Source organism: Pungitius pungitius, chromosome 9 (genome assembly GCF_949316345.1).
Source record: "Pungitius pungitius chromosome 9, fPunPun2.1, whole genome shotgun sequence".
Classification (NCBI taxonomy): Eukaryota; Metazoa; Chordata; class Actinopteri; order Perciformes; family Gasterosteidae; genus Pungitius; species Pungitius pungitius.
In genome coordinates this window covers 13,086,249-13,107,375 of record NC_084908.1, presented here as the reverse complement: position 1 = coordinate 13,107,375, position 21,127 = coordinate 13,086,249, and the positions used below count along the sequence as shown (strand labels likewise).

Here is a 21,127-nt window from a genome sequence, read left to right as displayed (position 1 = left end):
TCATGTTCCAGGTGTTCAGTGTGTTACGTACAATAAAGTTAGCCTGAACCTCCAGCTTTCCTTTTTGGTCATTTACAAAGGAACAGTTCTTTAAAGTGAGTTAACCACAATTTGTCGACTCCATGTCAATCCCCATTCATCTATGCACCAAGTTTGTGCTGGTTTAACTTTATGTTCGAGACTCCCAGCCCTCCTTGTTGCTTTCTGTAGTTTACCCTTTTTTAAATTTTAGTACCTAGTAGTTTAAAACTTTTCCGGTCATATACCTGCTTTCACTCTTCGAAATGATTGAGACCAGATTGGATTTGTTTGCTTTTGCCCCCCAGGCAATTCCCTCAAGTGTTTACTGATTTGATCCAGGATGTGAGTGGCCCATTCCCGCAACAGCATTTTAAATTTATTTTTTTAACAGCCGTCATGCCAGTACAACATCCCATCCTGGTCTACCAGTGGGTGATTTCATGACATTGCTGCGGTTGCAGGGTTCATTGGAATAAAAAACATGGTGCTAGACTGGCTGACACACCTGCTTCTAACCACAAACGATTACCTGAACACGAAACCTCTTGTCTGTAAAATAGGATTAGGAAAGAAGCCCTGGAACGGTTCTTGTTTTTAGTCAGTGCACAAATTGCTGCCCTTCGCCAGATAAATTATTACATGACTAACACTCTTACAATTTTGACAACTAATTGATCAAACGGCCAGATCTGTAAAACTAAACAAAACTTTCTCCACAAATCCCGCAAATCACACAAAAGCTTTTAATTATTGTGTGTAACGCACATGTGTTCATAAGTGTCTTGAAAATAAATAATTTAGCTCAAAACAACCGATTAAGAGGAGTAATCAACTAAGAAGAGGCAGCACAGGTCACCAAGGCCAGAGTGTATGAGTGAGAAAGATGCTCTTCTAGATATTCAACGTAATTAGTTTGAGCTTACAAAACACAAAACGGCTTGTGCACCAGCTGCCTGAGGCAGCAGCAAAGAATCTACAGTGTGATCCCCTGGGAATTGTGCCAAGGTCAACAAAAAAATCTTAAAAAAACATAGTGCTCCATGGCAGCAAATGGTTTACTGTTGTCTAAACAGTGTGGAAGAATAAATATGTATAATGCAATAGTCACAGGAGTGAATACTTTTCCTTTTGGCCATCATTTGCTGTGCTTTGTGGCTCAAGTAATGTTGTTCAGTTGGTTGGTCCAGATGGAACATTTTACAACAACAACATATTGCCAATGCGTGATCATTGTTGCTAAACAGGCTCCTAATGCTGCCGATTAGCCTTAAACCGAAGATGCTTGGACATGCATTTTGTGCAATGGCCAGCAGGGGGAAACTTCTTTGGTTGCAAAGTTTGGTTGTAGGAAATTTGTGAGAAACTACTTCAAACTACGACTTCACACATTGTTAACATTGTGTTCATGGCCTACATTGCTACAGTTTCAAGTCGTCATCAAAACAGCTTGATAAGTTAGTCATATATGTTGCCGTTTGGAGTAAAATAAAGTGGGTATGACAGTGTTTTCATATTATTAGCATGACTCACTTAAATCACTTCGGGTAGTAAAAGTGGTAATGATGCACCTAAACACACACGCCCCTGACTTTTAGCATTACAGCACCTTGTGTCTCACCTTTTATATCTAAATGGGTGTAAAGATCAAAGCAATTTCTTATTGTCCTCATTTCAAAATCAAATACAGATTCTGATTTTTTAAGGAAAAAAAATTGAAAAAGTAATACTGACAATTTAATACCCCAACTACCACAAGTAATGTGATGGAATCAGAGGCTGGGGTAAAGCAGCCACAGACCATAAAAGGAATATCAATCCGTTTGGGATTGTGTATCAGACTTCAGATGGTTTAATTGAAGGTGACAGTTCAAATTAAAAATGCCTCACACACGTATTCGCACTGACAGCCGTTGCTAAATCCTGAATGACACCCCTCCACGCCCTGTGTGGACACACCTGTGATGATTGCGAGCAGCATCTTTCCTCCTTCCTCGCCGACCGCTCCCCCTTCCAACGAGGAGGCTATAAAGTCCACCCTCCGCGCCGCACTCAGCCGCATCTCTCCCGCACCGCTCTTTGGGTTTTGACAGGTTTCACTGAATCCAGACAGAGGACACCATGTACGGCTCCTATTCCGCCCGTTCAATGTCCACCGCGTCCCTGCCAGGAGGCTTCAGGCGGGGTACGAGCGTCCACGGGGGTGCGGGTGGATTCAACACCCGCGTATCGTACGCGTCCAATGGCCTCGGTTCTGGCTTCGACTTGGCGAGCGCGCTCGGAAGCGGCGCCGGCGGCGCGGGCGACGCGGGCAGCTTCTCCATCTCTGGCAGCGAAAAGCACACCATGCAGAACCTCAACGACCGCCTGGCCACCTACCTGGAGAAAGTGCGCATCCTGGAGGGTGCCAACACAACCCTGGAGCGTCAAATCCGCGAGTGGTACGACAAGCAGGCCCCCGCCGTCAACGACTACAGCAAGTACCAGGCGCCCATCGAAGACTTGCGCAAAAAGGTAAACTTTCGCCATGAGAACGTTCCCCTTCTGCTGAGAAGGAAACGGTCCCAAACGTAGAACTCCAGCCATTATCGGTCTAGATCAGTATACGATGGCACCCTTACTTAAAGCATTTCTGTGGAATGCAAATCAGGTGTACAGAAAACTTTTTTTGGTTATTAAAAAAACAAAAAACTCCAGCTGACCGTTCATAAAATGAATCACTAGATGGTTGTATTATGAGTGGTGTAGAAACTGCTAATGCTTCTCCTTTTTTTTTGTTTAGATCGGTGTTGCCACACAGGACAATGCCAGGCTGATGCTGCAGATTGACAACGCCAGGCTGGCCGCAGAGGATTTCAGGATCAAGTAAGTATAAAGAAGCGTTTATAACCTAATTGGCGTTACAATTCTCTGTAATGGAAGACATCCGGGATTTTAAAGTTGCAATAGCCTGCAGCACTGCATCACGACCTGACGCACATGTATTTGTTCAGAAGTTTCAGGCTTTGTGGAAGTTTTTTTTTTCCCAAGGGCGTAATGGTGATCAAAGTGATTAAACTGGTGCAACTGGTTTCGCTGGCAATGCACCACCATGTCTGTACAGTTGTTTCCGGTAACTCTAATTGAGTTAAACAGAAACCTTATTAAACAGAAATCTTTGTGCTTTCTCCCTGACAGGTTTGAGAATGAGCAGGCGGTGCGCATGTCGGTGGAGGCGGACATCGCCGGCCTGCGCAAGGTTCTGGATGAACTGACCATGTCGAGGTCCGACCTGGAGATGCAGGTGGAGGGCCTGAAGGAGGAGCTAGTCTACCTGAAGAAGAACCACGAAGAGGTGAGACTAGTACTGTGTAAGGGATAGCATCGCGCCTCCTCGTCGTTGGAGAATAAGTAGTTTGTTTATCAGAAGGAAGTATGAGTGATCCGTATTGGCTTTAGTAAAAGTCTTACAGGTACAGTTTCATGGAGCAAATGCAATATTAAATGAATTTTGCTAAGTTAGTCAAACAATTGCTTCTTAAATATTACTTGTACAAACACCCTGGAATGTGGATTGACTGCTGTGCCTTTAGGTTGTTTACCTTAAGGGTTAGGGCTACCCAGGATGTGTGCAAATAATGACAACAAACATCTCAACAGCTCTTCCAAATGATCATCAACGTGAGAGAACTGTAAATACATCAACTAATAGTCCCATTTGAGAAATGTTGTATTGGCCTATTAACGGTAATTTCTCAAATAGAGAGGCATCCAAATAAAAACGAGTAACTAATCCAGTGAACTATAAATATAAATGTCATATCAATATAATTATCCTTTGAAGTTATCTAACTCTCCGGGTGGAATTTATCTTTGACCTTTGACTCTGTTTGGCGCCTGTAGGAGATGGCAGCCATGCGCAGCCAAGTCAATTCCAGCACTGTCAGCGTGGATTTTGACGCCAAACCTCAGGTCGACATTGCCATCACTATAGATCAGATCAGATCTCAGTATGAGAGCATCATTGAGAAGAATCGCCGCGAAATGGAGGAGTGGTACAAGGTCAAGGTAAGGGGAACGTGACAAATCTTTATGGTCATATCATTGGGGCCATGAATACACAGTGGCACCAGTAGCGTTTTGACCATTTTCCTGTCCAACTTCCTGTGTTACAGTTTGACAACCTGAACAGCCAGGTGGCATCGAGCACAGAGACACTCCAGAGCTCCCGAAGTGAGATCAATGATCTCAAGAGGACCCTGCAGTCCTTGCAGATCGAGCTGCAGTCCCAGTTGAGCCTGGTAATTCAGATCTCACATGCACACGTCATTTTCCCCGCAATATCTTTCTGAACCTGTTGCGCTGCTTAAGTCTGTCAACTCTGATCTGCTCACCATAGCGACCTACAATATATTACAATCAATATGTCTTTAAACTTTTTGCTAACCGTTTATAACCGTTTCTCACTCTGCTTTTTGTCTTTTGTTTTACATCTGAGCTAAATTAGGTGGAAAGAATAAGAAATTAGGGCTTAAATAACTCCTATCTCCCCATGGGTTTTTTTCTTCTGTGCAGAAATCTGCCTTGCAGGGTCAGCTGGCAGAGACAGAGTCCAACTACAACCTGAAGCTGTCCCAGCTCCAGAGCCGGGTCTACACCCTGGAGGAGGAACTCAAAAATCTGAGGGGCGACATCGAGAGGCAGGCCTATGACTACAAGGTGCTGTTTGATATGAAGACCAGGCTGGAGATGGAGATCGCAGAGTACAGAAGACTGCTGGATGGAGAGGGGTAAGGACATTTGTTATTCAGACGTTTGTCACAAAAAGTCCTTTAACTTAACTAATGATTTATCTGTGTTTAGACTAACGGTATTTACACGCTTATACAGCTTACACTGTCTAACTATTCTTTATTAATATGGTCAAGAACTTTATTTATGTTTTACTATTGTCTTCACAAACTAACTTAACTGGTTATATATTTAGCATACAGATAGCAGGTTGTCTTCTCATATAACTGAAGAAAAAAGAAGAAAAAATGAATTCCCAGAAACTTTTATGTTCATTTTGTATCTTACTTTCTGTTTTCTAGGCAAGGGTCACAGGTCGTCAAAGTAGTGGAGGTGAAACAGGCCGCAGTTGTGGAGGTCAAAGGTAAGTTACCACTTAGGTCTTTGCTCATAAATTAAATACGCTTGATATCTAACTTTGTTTTCATTTGGTCCACAGCTAAACCAGTCGTAACCCAGAGGAGGAGGATTTTGATTGAGGAGATAGTTGACGGAAAAGTGGTCTCCCGCACAGAAGATGTAAACACAGAGGTCATTGAGTAGATGTACCGGATGCCAATGGATCAAATGACAAAATTACAATAAAAGCTCTTTTCTTGTTTCTGACACCCAGCTGATGTTCTGCCCATCTGAAGTCTACTCAAATTGACTAGGATATCTTTTAAATATATTTTTCTTTCCAAATATTTGTGCAAGGTTAAAATTAAAAGTCAGAATTATTCATCCTGATATATTATATTAAGAAAACATAAATTATTATTGAACAACAAAATGGTTTCAAATGTAAAAAGAATTTGGGTTAGGGTTTTGGGATATTTTCTTTCTTGTCATATCACCTGATTTATTAAAGACCCATTGACAACAAATTTACTGATTGTCTGCTAATCCATCATCTCTTCTACAGACTTTATAGTATGTAGAGATGAGGTCTGCTTTTGTGTCTTTGCAGCGGTTTGCACATCTTTTTAGTTGTTGTGGTATCTTAGTAATCTTTTGGTATCTCTTTGCCAGAGAAGTTAAATAATAAAATAATATTAAATTACTATGAAACATTTGTATTTCTTATTAATTTGAATGGGAAACCACACCCAAAATGATTTAGACAAGCTATTGAAAGACATTCAATTCACGAAGAAGTGCATTTTGAAACTTACTTTAGGTAGGAGTGTTTCACTGTGATCCTCTCACTATCATTTTCTTTATAGGTTACACATATAGTATTGATAAGTAATAGTACATTGTTTAGAATAAGGTATGGATTCAAGGTTAAAGTAATAAAGTGCAATATGAAGTTTATTTGAACTATACATTTGATTATTAAACGTTTTACCTTGCAGTTAGTCTGCTGCCAATAGGAGTCGCTGCAGGCCCCTCAAAACTCATCGGAGTCATTTTTGTGGCCCAATGTCTCCACAGAGGCCTTAATTAACACTGAACCCCAGGGACCTAACTGGTGTCAACCTGCTAAATGCTTGAGTGTGAGAGTTGTGTTATTTTGTATAGTGTTATTTTATATAGTGTGGGATATGTTGCAGCAATGTAATTACCATAATAAACATTATTTGTTAATTTATTAAATCAGGTTATTCATGTATTTAATGTGCTGTGCTAATTGTTTACCTATTTTCATATATTGGTTTTCCCTTGTTTAAGGTCACATTGCAACGGATTATAAAAAATCCTTTGGGCAAAGTCAGAATCTACTGCTGAATCACAGAAAGGGTTCACAAAGGGCTCAACATTTCTGCCAGAGGGCCCTCAAACAGTCTTCGGACTGACAGTGGGTTAGCCCCAAACGTCTGTGAGTCCATACAGGAGGGGGGGGTGGGGGGGGGGAGGGATTGGAATTGGATCCATGTTTCACATGTACCCAATATTTACACATTTAGGATTATTCCATCATTGCCACTTGAGACAAACTGATAAATCAACAGTATGCAGTCTTGCTTTCTGTGGCCTCAAATATTATGTGGCTACAGGAAGAATCATGTTATCGCCCCGTATACGCAGTGTTTTAAACTTTCCACTAGATGGCTGTAGTTTCACTTAAAGTCTGGGCAATGTCCAGAAATGTCTTCCTTATGCAGTACTTCAGAATTCAACGTAATACATAAAAACTTTAGCATTACAGCTTATTATATAACAAAATAACTATGCTCAATACTCCTTGATCAAAAGTTTTTGTCAATTCTTTTTGAATTGGTGGCATCATAAAACCTACATTATTATAAAAGGCTTTGGGATAGCTAACTCCCTCACCAAAACCTAGTCTCCACCAACCATCCTTTTTTCTTGTGTTTAGTCTTCATGTTTTTCACCGCATTGTCTCTGTATCCCCTGAGAGGATGAGACAGCTCATTGAAAAAAAGGATTGAAGTTAAGCAAATCTCTGTCTTTTCTTTTTCCCTCTAGAGTAATAAGGCCACTACTTCTCTTCAGCCTTTCAATGTGTTTTTCTCAATTATTTGCCATTTAAATCAATTTCATGGGGTTGTCTTACTAAAGTCCATAATGTACATCTGCTTCTTGTCCATCACTCCTGGGAAATCTAGTTGTGGGGAAGTCTTTTTTAACTTTCTGTGTAGTTGCATAGTTGTTCCTCATCAGGCGTGGTGTCCTATAATATATTTCTTAACAGTAGATATAACTGAAGCTGAACACATAATACATCCAAAGAGCCATTAAAGCAGGGACTCTCAGTGCCCTATATACACTCACACTTTATTTATAGTCAGATGTCTGCAGCAAGGATCTACTCTGCCGTGGCACGACTGTGTCACTCGGGGCTGGTGGTCCCTAGTCACGACACGAAATCATGACAAAATTCTGCACCACGGCATGTTGACGTCAGCGCGGTACAGTCACCGCCTCGGTGACGTCACGTGACGGAGTCTTGGCGGCAACAATAGGAGTTGATGCCATCTGCTGGACGGACCCTGCCACTCACCCAGCATTACGCCATCGGAGAGAACCCGGTGCCACCTCTGCAATCGGTATAGCCTCGGGGTGTGGACGTGAATGCACAACGAGCCGAGAGGTGGTCTGGCCTGGAGTAACTCTGACAAAGGATGCTATTGGACAGGGGCCGTTCGATCGAGGAGAGGGCTTCCATCTTTCGGAGTTTAGCTGACCAACACTTTTTGGAAATTGGAACAGGAAAAATAAGCTAAAATTGTGGAATTCCACTGCAAATAATGAATAATAAGTAATAAGAAGGCAAACGTTTGAAGCAACGTTTTAAAAACATGTATCATTCTGGATGTTCGAATATCTCAGAAAACCATTAAGTGTAAATAGTGTAACTGTACGGAGAACCATCAAGTGTACTGTACAGACAAGCTGCTGTCCATGGTGCTGAAACATGAGTATCTGAAAGATCTGAGAATCATGCGTGGGCTTCAGGTGTTTAAAAAAACAGGCTTTAATACTTGATTTGTTGGAACAAAATACAAACAATACCACGAGAAACGGCAGTTACGGTCGATTATGGATACACATCCTCTTGTGACCAACTCTGAACTTGGTGTGCCAAGTGTGTGTGTGTGTTTGTGTGTGCGTGTGTGTGTGTGTGTGTTGTGTAGAAAACCCAATTCTCAAATGAGTAAGCGTGGCTCTGCAAAACGAGAGAGGAAGAAGGGCTGCATTCCCATTGACTGAGTGAGAGACATACGGTGGGAGAGAGAGAGAGGGAGAGAGAGGGAGCGAGAGAGAGAGAGAGAGAGGCAGTACTCAGACTCCGCCTATACCGCCCTAGCATCCAGCTCCAGTCCGACGACGGCACCACAGACCAGCCGGTGATCCAGCCCCCCCTCCTCCCCCCCACCCCCCTTAGCTCGACACAACTCCCGGTGTGAACAAAACGGAGATGGGCTCCCCGTGAATCCGGGCGGTGGAGGGCAGAGGCGGGCAGGCGGGGGCTGGGGGTGGGGGTGTTGGCGGGGGGACCGACAACGACAGAGTGGTGGGAGAAACACCCGAAAGGACAAACAAAGCACAACCGAGCGTGCCTGCGACCATGAGCGGCGCGCACCGTTCGCCAGAGTAGCGGCGGCCGCCGCCTCTATGCCCGCGGAGCAAGTCGTGAGGTGTGGCTCGGAAACGCTCCGGGAAACCTGTCAGCCGAAACGACTTGCCGAGGAGAAGGAGGAGGAGGAGGAGGAGTTGCGGTGGTGGTGGAAAAAATGTCCGCCTCGGTGGGGCCCCAGGGTGGCCCTCGCCCACCCACCGTGCCGACAGCCATGCCGGATCTGCCGGACCTCAGCCATCTCACCGAGGAGGAGAGGAAGATCATCATGGCAGTGATGGCTCGCCAGAAGGAGGAAGAGGATAAAGAACAAGCCATGCTAAAGTAAGACCAACCAGTCTCTCTCGTGTCTGTGGAAGTTAAATAGCATGTAATGCAAGCGATCCCCGTTACAGACGTCCCTCGTGCGCGCCGCTCCCCCCAAAATAGCCGGGGTTGCCGTCGTTGTGGTCACACCGCACACAACCAGCATCCACCGTGGCTAGCTGATGCACATGCACGAAGAAGAGTTGCTGGTGTGCTCCCCAAAAATGTACCCATGGAAAGCAAGAGCGCAGAATGTGTCTATAATTAGAAATCCTCATCATCAGCGAGACAGCGAGTAGCCTTCGGGGGCTCGATGCCGCTGAAATCAATCGATAAATGAAAACAATGAGCAGCCACCGTCGATAGAGATGACCCGAAAGAGGGTCAAACGTGTTACAGGTGTAGATAGGGCCGCGAGGACGGGGTGTGACAGCGCCGGCGGAGGAGGTGGGGTGGTGGATGATTCATAGCGTTATCCATCATTCACCTGCTCGTTTTCATCAATGGGGGACTGCACCCCATCCCTTGGTTTACACCGCTCTGACTCTCCCTTTACGCACGCACGCGCGCTCGCTCGCTCGCACGTAGGAGTCACTTTATCACTGTAGATTTTTTGCTTTCTCGTGAACGTGTGTGCGCGTCCCTCTCTCTCTCTCTCTCTCTCTCTCTCTCTCTCTCTCTCTGAATGTGTGAGAGAGAGAGGTAGCTTTGACAATAATGGGAACAACAATGACATTATAGCTCACAGGCCTACGGCGACACGATCCGTTTCACGACGCATGGCGGTGAGGCGGCGTGGACGATCATTTGTGCTCCCCTCCGGCGGAGAGAGGAAGATGGGGTGTGGTTGGAAGTCTTAGCAGCCCTGAACCGGACATGGTACACACGAGAAAAGAGAGCGGATACAGTGTAGCACCTTTGGAAAAAAAACCTTCTGCATATTCATCGCCAAATCCTCAAGAATCTGAGCTGACTACTGACCAGAAGGATGCTCTAGGCTCCACAGAAACCATGATACCAAAGTAGCATTGTAGTGAAAGGCCAGGAGACAGCCATAGGTCACTTCAAACTCAGTGTTCTTTTAGCCTGATGGCTGGGTTTGCTACAGCTGCCTCATACAAAGGACCGGTTGTATTTTGGTTTGGTAGTTTGACGTCTGGGGGCTGTGCAATCCACCGGAGCTGCATCCACACCTGCACTGAAACACGCGAGGGCCCAATGTCTGGCTTCATGGGGAAGGATGTTGCCGTAGCAGACATGCAGCATCCGACTGACTGCAACGTGAGGGGAAGCTGGGTGGGAGATGGATTTGGAGAGGACGTGATGTATTTAATGTTCCATTTAATGGCAACTTCTTTTTTTATTTCAATGCGTCTCGCACATGTTGTAACGAAGCGTTCCACTCATAAAACACATCTGGAGTAAATACAAAGTCAGCGATTTAAGCATGTCACTCGCAATTCACATTTTAAAATCTCTGGAAGGACTACCTTTGTGTTTCCCACCTAATCGTCAGTGAGAGGGACTTAATGTTTTCTGGGATTTTGTGTTATTCTCTTTAACTTGGGATGAATGTACATTTTTATGAGATAGGAATGCCTTACGGACAAGAACTTGCTGATTCCTTCCTTCCTTCTCACGCTATGAATGAAATGGCATTATGGGAAATGGATATGATTAAAGTTTATTAAGGCAGAACAAGCTCAGTTGTAGAGTAATACATATTATTGTATGAGCAAAAGAGAACAAGTTATTTAGTACTTATAATGCTGTATGGTCTTAAAATCATGTGTACTGCTCCCCTGAATAGCGATACTGGCATTGATGGGAGGTAAGCTCCTTGAATTAAACATGGAAAGATTGATATATGATAAGAAAAAACCTGCACACGATAAAGTGATATGCATTGTTGTCATAGTTACAACAGTCTCCATCTGTACTGGGTTTTGCCGTCACGCATATAATCTTAGTTTACAAAGATATGTTTGCTTTACAGACTTTTGAATCCTCGGTCACAGGAGTTAGACAAGCAATTCAAATAGGTCTGGGGCTCAATGTTGGCTATAATTGAGTGATAGAATTACTCAATGTGGAGGGAGGGATTAAGAACCTGATTACTGAAAAGTACAGCAACTGCAAACACAGATTTGTATTAATACACATCGCATACAGGTTGTTGATATACTAAATGTACGACTCTTACAATGCAGCCTGGTCTCCTACAAATGACAACAATTACCACATTGTATAAATGAATTCTCAGTTTTTACCAAGGAGGCCACTGCACTGTTCATGTCGTTCAAAATAAAACTTATTTTAGCTATTTTACTGTGTTACTTAAATACCAAACACACTGTCACGTATGGCGAGATGCTGGAGCAGGTTGCGGGCGGAAGAAGGCAGGACTCAGGCGCAGGATTCTCAGACGAAGTGCTCTTTATTCAGATCAAGACCGGACGTGCTCCAACGATCAGTAACATTGATAATGACGTGACAGGGGACAACAGGCACACGGGACTTAAATACACGAGGGAGGTGCAGGTGATTGGACACAGGTGGAAACACTCAGGCAATCACGGGACAAGGCAGGAAGTGAAGTTAACCCAGGACCACAAGGAACATGAAACTTCAAACTAAAACAGGGAAAGAGACCAAACCGTGACAGAACCCCCCCCCTCAAGGACCGAATTCCAGACGGTCCTAAAGGAGGGTGGAACCCAGAAAAACAGACAAGGGAGGGAGGGCGGAGAACCCGACAACCCCCGGCCGCCCAGGGGACTCCAAGGGTCGGCGGCACGGTGTCGGGTCCCTCCGGCCGGGATGACCACCGGGCCTCAGGTTCTCGGGGGGCGCCGGGCGGTGCGGCTCCGGCGTCGTCGTGGCGGGGGGTGCCGAGCTGTGCGGCTGCGGCGTCGTGGCGGGGGGCGCCGAGCTGTGCGGCTGCGGCGTCGTGGCGGGGGGCGCCGAGCTGTGCGGCTGCGGCGGCGTCGTCGTCGTGGCGGGGGGCGCCGAGCTGTGCGGCTGCGGCGGCGTCGTCGTCGTGGCGGGGGGCGCCGAGCTGTGCGGCTGCGGCGGCGTCGTCGTCGTCGTGGCGGGGGGCGGCGAGCTGTGTGGCTGCGGCGTAGTCGTGGCGGGGGGCGCCGAGCTGTGCGGCTGCGGCGTCGTTGTGGCGGGGGGCGCCGAGCTGTGCGGCTGCGGCGTCGTCGTGGCGGGGGGCGCCGAGCTGTGCGGCTGCGGCTGCATGGCATGGAGCTCCGGCCCAACCCCTGACCCCACCCCCCCTTCAAGGACCGACTTCCAGGCGGTCCCAAGAGGGTGGGAGGGAGGGGTCTTGGTCAGGCGCCGCGGGGCCGGGACCGGGGGCGTGGTTCTCGGGGCAGGAACGGGCGCTGACGGGGTTCTCGGGGCAGGAACGGGCGCTGACGGGGTTCTCGGGGCCGGAACGGCGCTGACGGGCGTCTCGGGGCCGGAACGGGCGCTGACGGGCGTCTCGGCGCAGGAACGGGCGCTGACGGGCGTCTCGGGGCCGGAACGGGCGGAGACGAGACTCTGGGTCTGGGGGTCCACTCGGGCTGGGACAGGCGTCTGGGGGCCCACTCGGGCTGGGACGGGTGTCGTGGACGGTGTTGCTGTCGCCGAACTCGGAGGTCCAGGACGTGGGGATCGTACCTGGCCTGGAGGAGGGCGGCCAGCTCTAGCACCTGCTCCCCGCGTTCGCTGAGGACTGGAGGCTGGGCGCTGGCCTCCCACTGCGAGTCCCAAGCGGTGTCTGGACAGCGGCGAGGGCGTCGACCGGAACGCCGCCCGGAGCCTGCTGGCGAGCCGGGGTCGGCGTTACGCCTGGCAGCCTGCTGCACGCTGCGGGGACCGCCGAGGGCCAGACAGGTTCCCAAAAACGGGTTCACAAAATTGAATCCTGCTGAGTCCTTACATGGTCGCGCCATTCTGTCATGTATGGCGAGATGCTGGAGCAGGTTGCGGGCGGAAGAAGGCAGGACTCAGGCGCAGGATTCTCAGACGAAGTGCTCTTTATTCAGATCAAGACCGGACGTGCTCCAACGATCAGTAACATTGATAATGACGCGACAGGGGACAAGAGGCACACGGGGCTTAAATACACGAGGGAGGTGCAGGTGATTGGACACAGGTGGAAACACTCAGGCAATCACGGGACAAGGCAGGAAGTGAAGTTAACCCAGGACCACAGGGAACATGAAACTTCAAACTAAAACAGGGAAAGAGACCAAACCGTGACACACACCTTATTCAAGCATAAACCGTGATGTTTAACTAAACATGACCAATTAGTTTGGTTCTGTTTTATTATTAAATTAACTTTTTGTTTCCCACAAAAAGTGGATAATCGTAAAAAAAAAATAATCTAATTGTTGAAGTTATGATTGCAGATACAAGTGCATTCAATTCAATTTATTCATACCTTTCTTTTTTTTAAATTCTTTTAACAAGAACACTATATCTCTTCAAAGTTCAAAGCAACCTCAAAATCTACTAAACTTGATGAACAAATTAATCTTCACTGAGAGAGTGGACTCAAATAACAACAATGCTGCCAGTGAGTGAAAACTCACCTCCAAAAGATCTCTGTGTAACTTACGTCACCACCACTCGCCTGGTCCTCCCCGGTGGCAGCGCCGCCTGAGACCTGAGCAGCTGGCAGCGATAAGGTTATAGAGATACACAACTTTATCTTTCAGTGTCCCGATCTCTTACTGAGACACAAAACACCTGGTTCTGGGTTAATTATTCCCGAGAAGGCTGCACCTGGGGTCCCCCGTTGCTGATTCACGGCGCTAACGGACACTCAGTCCATGTCTAGCGCACCGCAGACTTCCAAGACTCCCTCCATTGACTTGCAAAACCTTCCATTGAATTCCTAATCCAGAGGGTGTTTGTGGAGGGGAGCTGTGATGCTGTGGGGAGTGACCGACCTGTTTGGTGCTGTGACGTTAAAAATCCTCCTCGGAAACGCTCCACGTTCCCATTTACCAATGGGAACGAGGTTTCCAAAATGTAAAATATGGAAACTTTGTGTAAAATATTGATGCGCTAAACTGCGAGGTTGTAGACATTTCAGGCGCACAACACGGGGCCGTGAGGTCGGAGTGCCAGTGGTGGTTAATGGAGACACCCCGTTGATGTTGAGGCACAGCTATGAAGCCCAAGTAAACACTGCCAGTAGTAGTACTCTTTTTAATATACTGGAGCTAAAAACTGGCTTTCGGGTGATTTTTTTTGTAACATTCATCACAACTCAACTCTTTTCTGATCCGTGGTGCACAACAAGGGTTCGAGTGGCTGTAGCGTGTTGCTGCGCACCAGATGGACACGAGAAGAAATCAGGACCCAGGGCACAGAAGGAGGGAGAGCTCGCAGGATTTAGAGGTTTTAAGGATTAGAGTGGTGGAAAGAGAGAGAAAAGGGGGAGACAGAAAATGTGGGAGGAGTCTCTGTCACATTCACACAGCGACACACAATGACACATACAATGACACACAGACACACACAGACACACACACACACACACACACACACACACACACACACACACACACACACACACACACACACACAGGCACACGCACTGACAGTTAATCTCTTTACCAGGACTCCCCGAGGCTGCAGGCTTCAGGGTGCATGTAGAGGGCAGCGTACCCCCCCCCCCTCCCCCTCATGCTCTGATGTGGCTGCTACTGGTCACTTGGCGGTCAACTGGTGGCCAAGGTCAAGCATAAGAATTCAGTCATTTTTATTTTTTTACTATGGAAGGGGCTGCACATCAATATCTTCATGACAATCAACCCTGTGAATTTAGAAGGAAAACAGTTGGCTCATCTGAGTTTAGGTTGTTTTAAGTGCTTTTATTTAATCATATGTTTCTTATGAACTTCTTATGGTAGATTAAAACACTAAGATTGCCAACTCATAAAATGGTGTGTTTCCACATCAACATGAGGTTTTATTCACAGTAAGATTTAATTGTTTAAACCTGTGAGCTTCAAGAATTTATCAGTCAAAAACAATGCAGCAAAAGTCAACTTTGCCAAAACGTACACTCAAAATATCGATGCTTTTGATGGCAGAAATGTTTTCTTAGCTTCACCGTTGAAGAGCAGCCAGCATATGACAAGTTACCAAATCTAAAAAAAAATCTGATTCCTACTAAATCAGAAAAAGAGAAACATTTTCCAGAGCAGATTTAAGAGTTTTAAGGTTTCTGTGAGAAAAATGCTAATGTTGAATTATGGATCAGGTCTGAAAATAGCACTCACTTGGTAGCAGTTCCTGAAATATTTAAATATTCAGTTCACTGGCTGCAGTTGATGTTCTGAACCTCCTTTTCTCCTTGTTAACCTCTTTCAGTTTTCACCCACTGTTGTATTTCACTAATTACATTGTGAAATGCAGATATATGACTGTGTGTGTGTGCACGTGTGTAATGATTTGAACGTGTGTGTGTGTAATAATTTGAACATGCTCATTCTTATGTATACATATAGAAGAACACTTTTTCCACACACACGGTATCTATACAGTTTGTCGTACTGCAGCACGTCTAGAGGCAGCGCACAAAATGCACCATACGCCCAGATGCTGTTGCTGTTTTGTTGGTCTTTGGATGAAAGCTTCCAGAATGAATGTACGAGCCCCTGTGTTGCTGTAAAGTTTGTCTTGTTGCCTTGCTGCCAAACTCCAATGTTTTTCCAGACAGCTGGAGAGGGTGCCAATCCATTTGCTTCATGTGTGTGTGAGTGCGTGTATTCAGAGTGTTCACGCTTGGATCTTCACACACTTTGCTCTTAATTAAAGGAACTCAAAAGCAGTCGGGTGTGTCTGCAACACCTGGAGGAATGGAAGCCGGCATGTGGGAGGATGGGGAGGGACGGGGGAAGGGTGGGGGGGTGTGGGGGGGGTCCTAGAGAACTTGCTAAAGTTGTCTGCGTGCACATGATTTTTTTTGTGCAACTCTATGGTGTGTGTGAGCAGTTTGTCTACACGGCTGTCATCTCTGCTGCCTGTCTCAAAAAGCCTCGTTCATGCAAAACACTCGTGTGAGTATACTTTAGTTTGCATGTGCACCTCTGTATGTAAGTGTGTCCATGCATGCTTTTTACATTTTTGATGTGGGCCAGACTGTGAGTCAAGTAGCCGGACATCATAACACCAATGAAGTCAAAGTATGACATTCTTATTTAAACAGGGGCTTTAGTGCGCCAGCCCCAATTACATTCATGATCCTGGTTTATTCTGAGAGGGTTACTGTAAAAAAGTCATCATTTGTCCTAAAAGTGCTAATTTGCAGGTCCTGCATCAAAACCAGTCTTAAATCACACCCTTCACTTTCATCCATAGGGTTCTTTGAACATATGGTGTGAAAGAACTCAACTGATGTCCCACTACCTCATCGAGCCTCGGCCTTTTACTATCTGGCGCAATGTGGGAACCAGACTCGCAGTTGTGTGTGTAAAGAGCGGTGCCGATTTGGTTAATCATCAGCGATAGCAGCTGAGAAATGGGGGACATACGTGTGAATGGGAACCAGGACATGGCCTTTCTCCCTCACAGCGATCGGAGGAGATGGCCTCTGAGTGAGCGTGTTGAGAGATGAGAGACCTGAGCGAGGCTCGGTGAGTAGCCTCTTTAGAGCTCTCAGACGTCCCCAGCATTAAAGATTGATGAGAACGCATTCTACTTGGGCTGACCAGGCTCTCTGCATCTCTCTCCCCTTCCCTCCTGCCATCACTGTGTTTGTAGTCAGAAGAAGGGATGGGATTATTTCATGAGCAACCACATTCTTTTTTATTAATCAAAACAGTGACCTCTAGTGCTCTGAATGTAAGCATGCTCATCACTAAATAATAATGCTTCGTTGTGCGCATTTAACTGGAAATGTTAGTTCGCAGCAGTGCTAACTATTAGTGCTTTACTTGGGCTTGCAGAAAAATTAAGACGAGGCTTGTGGGATGGAGTGAGGCGAATAAAAGTCGCCCATGATAACTTGATGACGACTCCATCGACTAGATTCATGTCGTACGTCGCCCAGCAAGCTGTGTGAGGTCAGAGGCTGTGTGTCTCCGTTTTTAAGAGAGAAAGAAAGAGAATAAAAAAAGTGCAAAGTCAATCATATTATGTATACACATTTCAACATCTTAGCTAAGCATCTGAGCATTGTAACACCCGAAAAAGTACAGCTGAGGCTGACGGTATTTGGCATTTGGTCCATTTTATGTTCCGGACGTCATGTGATCGACAGCATTATCTCAGTTTATCCCAAGGGGGGCACGTCTTAACAAAATGTTACGGTAATCCATTTAAAGGCTGTTCAGACATTTCACTCAAAATAGAAAATCTAAACGCTTATTTTCAAAGTCTGTATGATTCATCCTCTTGAGACCTGGTCTTTACAAATTTAACAACAATTCGCCCAGATACTTCCCACATTTCAGTCTGGACGAGAGTTGTGGGAAAACCGACAATCAACATTTTCAATCCAAGAGCTCCTTCTAAATGTATTGCAGTGAGAAAGAAAAGTGAAACGGGCTTAAAGGGCGGCTGATTCAACAGTACTATAAAAAAGAACAAAGGTCTGAGTAGAAGGCCAGTAGACGGGTCAATTCTGACCATTTTGATACTTCAATCTTTCTATGTGGCTATTCGTTTAATAAATGTATCCTTCTTTTATAAAGGCGGACCCAATGATTCACGATTGCCTTACTTCGGATTGTTTATTGTTCACCACAAAAGGACGTTCTTAAAAAGCCAACACATGTGTGCATCTTTGATCCTCCTCAACAAAAAGTATATGGTTGAGGGATTTCAGTTTGTTTTATGGCTTTTAAACATATTTTGATGGATCGCAAATTGAATCCTGCTTTCTTTGGCCAGAATGCTGTTGGCAGCCTTGGTTCTTCTAATACATGACGGAGGACATGAGAGGTTGCTTTATTTAACACAGGTAGCTGTGTACTAAACCAGCAGACTTCTGCGCCCACAGCAGCCAGATGTGACTGTAACACTGGACCCTTTTAAAGAATGACAGCTGTGAATCAAACTCTACCAAGCCAGATTTCTTGAGAAATGGCTGAGCTATAGATAGATACACACCGGCCATCTGGGTGATTTATTTCTGCTAGCATTATGACATTGGGCCTCTTTCATTGCCTTTTTGACGGTGAAGGAAGCCAAATGCATAACAGTTGTCATGGAGAACATTATGTCAAGACCAACAAGAAATAAACAAAGAAGTTGTTTGCATTTGGTTGTGCACCCATCTGTTGCTCTTCATTGCTCAGTTTGCCGTCTCCTTCTTTCCTTTCATCACTTTCACATGCCACATTTCAGCGCAAATGCGTTTGTTTTTTGCTTTTATTTTTCATTTATGTACAGTAAATATCTAAAATCACTCAATTTATAACTGTTCTCTCCAGATCTTCTTCCTCCCCTTCCTCTTTCCATCACACTGTCCTCATCCTCTTTCCATCATCCTCTCCCCTTCTCGAGAGGTATTTATAGAGTGGCTCCGGATGCATCGGCTTCTCTCCTCCGCTGGTCTCTGGCCTACGCCTGTTTCCGGGCTTGGCTCTCATCCTTCATCCTTTGCTTACTCTTGTTCTCCTCCGATCACCTCCTCCTCTCCTGCAGACAGCCGCTTGTCTATCCATCTCTTTCTGAGCTTTTCTGGGATTGTGTATGAATCACTCCTCTCCTGCTCTTCCCGTCTGCATGCGTTCCTTTTTTTAAACCCCGGGCTGTCTTCTCCCTGTATGTGTCTGCTTCCATTCATGTACCCCTTAAGATCACTCCCCCTCCACCTATGAATTATCCTCTTCCTTGCTTCCTCACTGCGTGTGTCAGCCTGTCTTGTTGTCTTCACGGTCTCTCAAGCTCCACCACGAGCTCTTCCTATCCAGCATGCTAATGCAAACGATTCTGTGCTAGATAGCTCTACTTCAAACTGCTTGGTTGGTCCTCATCCCCAAACCCATTTTGTTATTTGTCTTGCTATTTTTTTTTCTATGATAAATATGTTTGGAAAACGTCTAGCAGAGCTACCGCACTTTTACTGTTGCCGACAAGTAAGATGCATCTGTCCTGCACTAGCAGCACTGCTAGCACACCTGAGAAACCTCTTGTATGTGGTCGAAGCAGAAAAAAGCCATTGTGATGCGGTGCAAAGCGTTGAAATGATGGGTTTAATGCTGCGTGGGTTCTGAAAGGGACTTGTTGTGTCTCCTCAGACTGAGGAAGCGTCTTCTGCAAAGCGTCACCAGGAATCAGGCGACGAGACCAAAATAGTACTGCCCTACACACATCCACCAACACACACAGCTTCCCTCCCCATCCTTGGGCAATGTATTCATAGCAGTGCTAATTAACAACACCATACCAGTGACTGGGGAAGAGAGTGGAGGCCTAAGAGGAAGGGAGAAAGAGAACAAAAGTGAGAAAGGGAGAGAGAGGAAGGGAGTCCTTGGACTTTTTTTGTGTTTTCTTTGCCTGTCATTTGTGTATGTGTGAGTGTATGCAATTGCGTATTCATTTGGATACTTGTTTTGACATGGTCTAACCCACATCTGGCTGTCCCTGCTGCTCACAACTCTCCCCCGAGGTCAATGTCCAGCACTGCCACGCGCTACGGGTGTTAGATTGTAAGTCGTTGTAGTGATGGCAATATGTTACTTTTCTGTTTCTTTTGCAGTGCAGCATCTAAATGCACACAAGGCAGACCCAGCTATACGCACACAGCACATAGAAGGGGAAGTTACTACCCACAGAGAGGGAGAGGACCAACAAAGTGTGAGCCGCACTCAAAATATCTTTGTGTTCCATCAACACATTTGCTAGGGTTTCTGATCCCTGCAGAGGCAGCAGGCCATATCAATCATATCATAATCAATGCACCAGGTGAGGAACACATTTAAACACAGGTTAAAAGCCATAGTTTCCAGATGTATAGTTAGGAGGGCTGGGAAGGATTTTGCAGGAGTCATTTGATGTTGTTTCGGGGTGGATCTCTCTGAAAGGCTCGAACTCACGATAGACTTTTATAGAGTCTTTATAAAAATAATGATTGAGATTTTTGTTTAATTTCATTGTAGATGAGCAGGAAATTGTCCCGACTTGACATCATAATTCCCCCATCTTATATTTAGAGATTCTCGGTCAAAGAGGATGTAGATCACCTTTTGTGATTTAGGCTAAGAACAGATTAAAAAGTCACCTCGTGCAGCTTAAACAGTGCATGTCTACGGAATGTGTCGAAGTCTTAAAAATATTGCATGAAGCCGTGGCTATAAGAACCAGAACAGCTGGTGCACTGACACCCGCTGACTCTCGGTGGTTGACGCCACCAAGTTACCATGACAACCGGCTGTGCACCCTCTGTTTCTGACAGCTGTTCCCATGGTGCCTGAACTTGGCTCAGCTGCTGGACTCCCGTCGGAAGGATAGATGGCTCCTCAGGGTCAAAGGTCATGTTTATGACGTTGCTGCTGTGTCATGTTGTGTTGTTCTTCCTTAAGAATAACGCACCAATCAGCTTAACATAGGTTTGTGTCAACAAGTCTGTCTATTTTGTTAAGCAAGCAAGGCCTACATGAAACATCTTAAGTGAAAACATGCACATGCAATTCAGATTCAATTGCGTATGTTTTCATGTACATACACTTTTATCTGTTGTTGTCCACAAACTACAGATGTACAAGATTTAACTTAACAGTATTATCTGTTTGAAGTGCAGTGAAGGACAGGCAGAACTGCTGATGGTTAAAGAAACTAGAAAGTGTGTAAAGGTGTAAAACCATTATCCTATGTTATAGAGATGATCTACGTTGCATTTACTATTTGAATAAACCTCCACATTAAAAGATGGCACAGATGCTTTGATGCTGAGCCCCACGGTTATTTCAGCGAGTCCCCTTCGGGAATCACAAAACTGCAGCACTCAAACTTACAGATTACAAACCAAATATTTGAGCAAACTGCAGCAAA

General features: G+C 45.7%; 2 protein-coding genes across 23 annotated transcripts in view; both read left to right on the top strand.

Annotated features, from left to right (window-relative positions):
• The first annotated feature begins 2,071 nt into the window (after positions 1–2,071).
• On the top strand, positions 2,072–5,396 carry krt97 (keratin 97). The gene is made up of 8 exons (XM_037471076.2): positions 2,072–2,532; positions 2,801–2,883; positions 3,196–3,352; positions 3,901–4,065; positions 4,173–4,298; positions 4,573–4,787; positions 5,091–5,152; positions 5,228–5,396. Exons 1-8 carry the CDS (start codon positions 2,140–2,142, stop codon positions 5,329–5,331), a joined length of 1,305 nt encoding a protein of 434 aa, XP_037326973.2. The 5' UTR covers positions 2,072–2,139; the 3' UTR covers positions 5,332–5,396.
• A 3,293-nt stretch (positions 5,397–8,689) lies between these two features.
• rims1b (regulating synaptic membrane exocytosis 1b) overlaps positions 8,690–21,127 on the top strand; it is a 51,602-nt gene continuing 39,164 nt past the window's right edge. For 6 of the 22 annotated variants that reach the window (XM_062564708.1, XM_062564716.1, XM_062564714.1 and 3 more), the window contains exon 1: positions 8,697–9,136. In XM_062564708.1, the coding sequence (XP_062420692.1) occupies positions 8,970–9,136 (167 nt within the window). In that variant the 5' untranslated portion in view covers positions 8,697–8,969. Of the gene's footprint in view, positions 9,137–21,127 lie in introns of all 22 variants that reach the window. The other 16 variants (XM_062564712.1, XM_062564718.1, XM_062564719.1 and 13 more) reach the window with 4 other exon arrangements.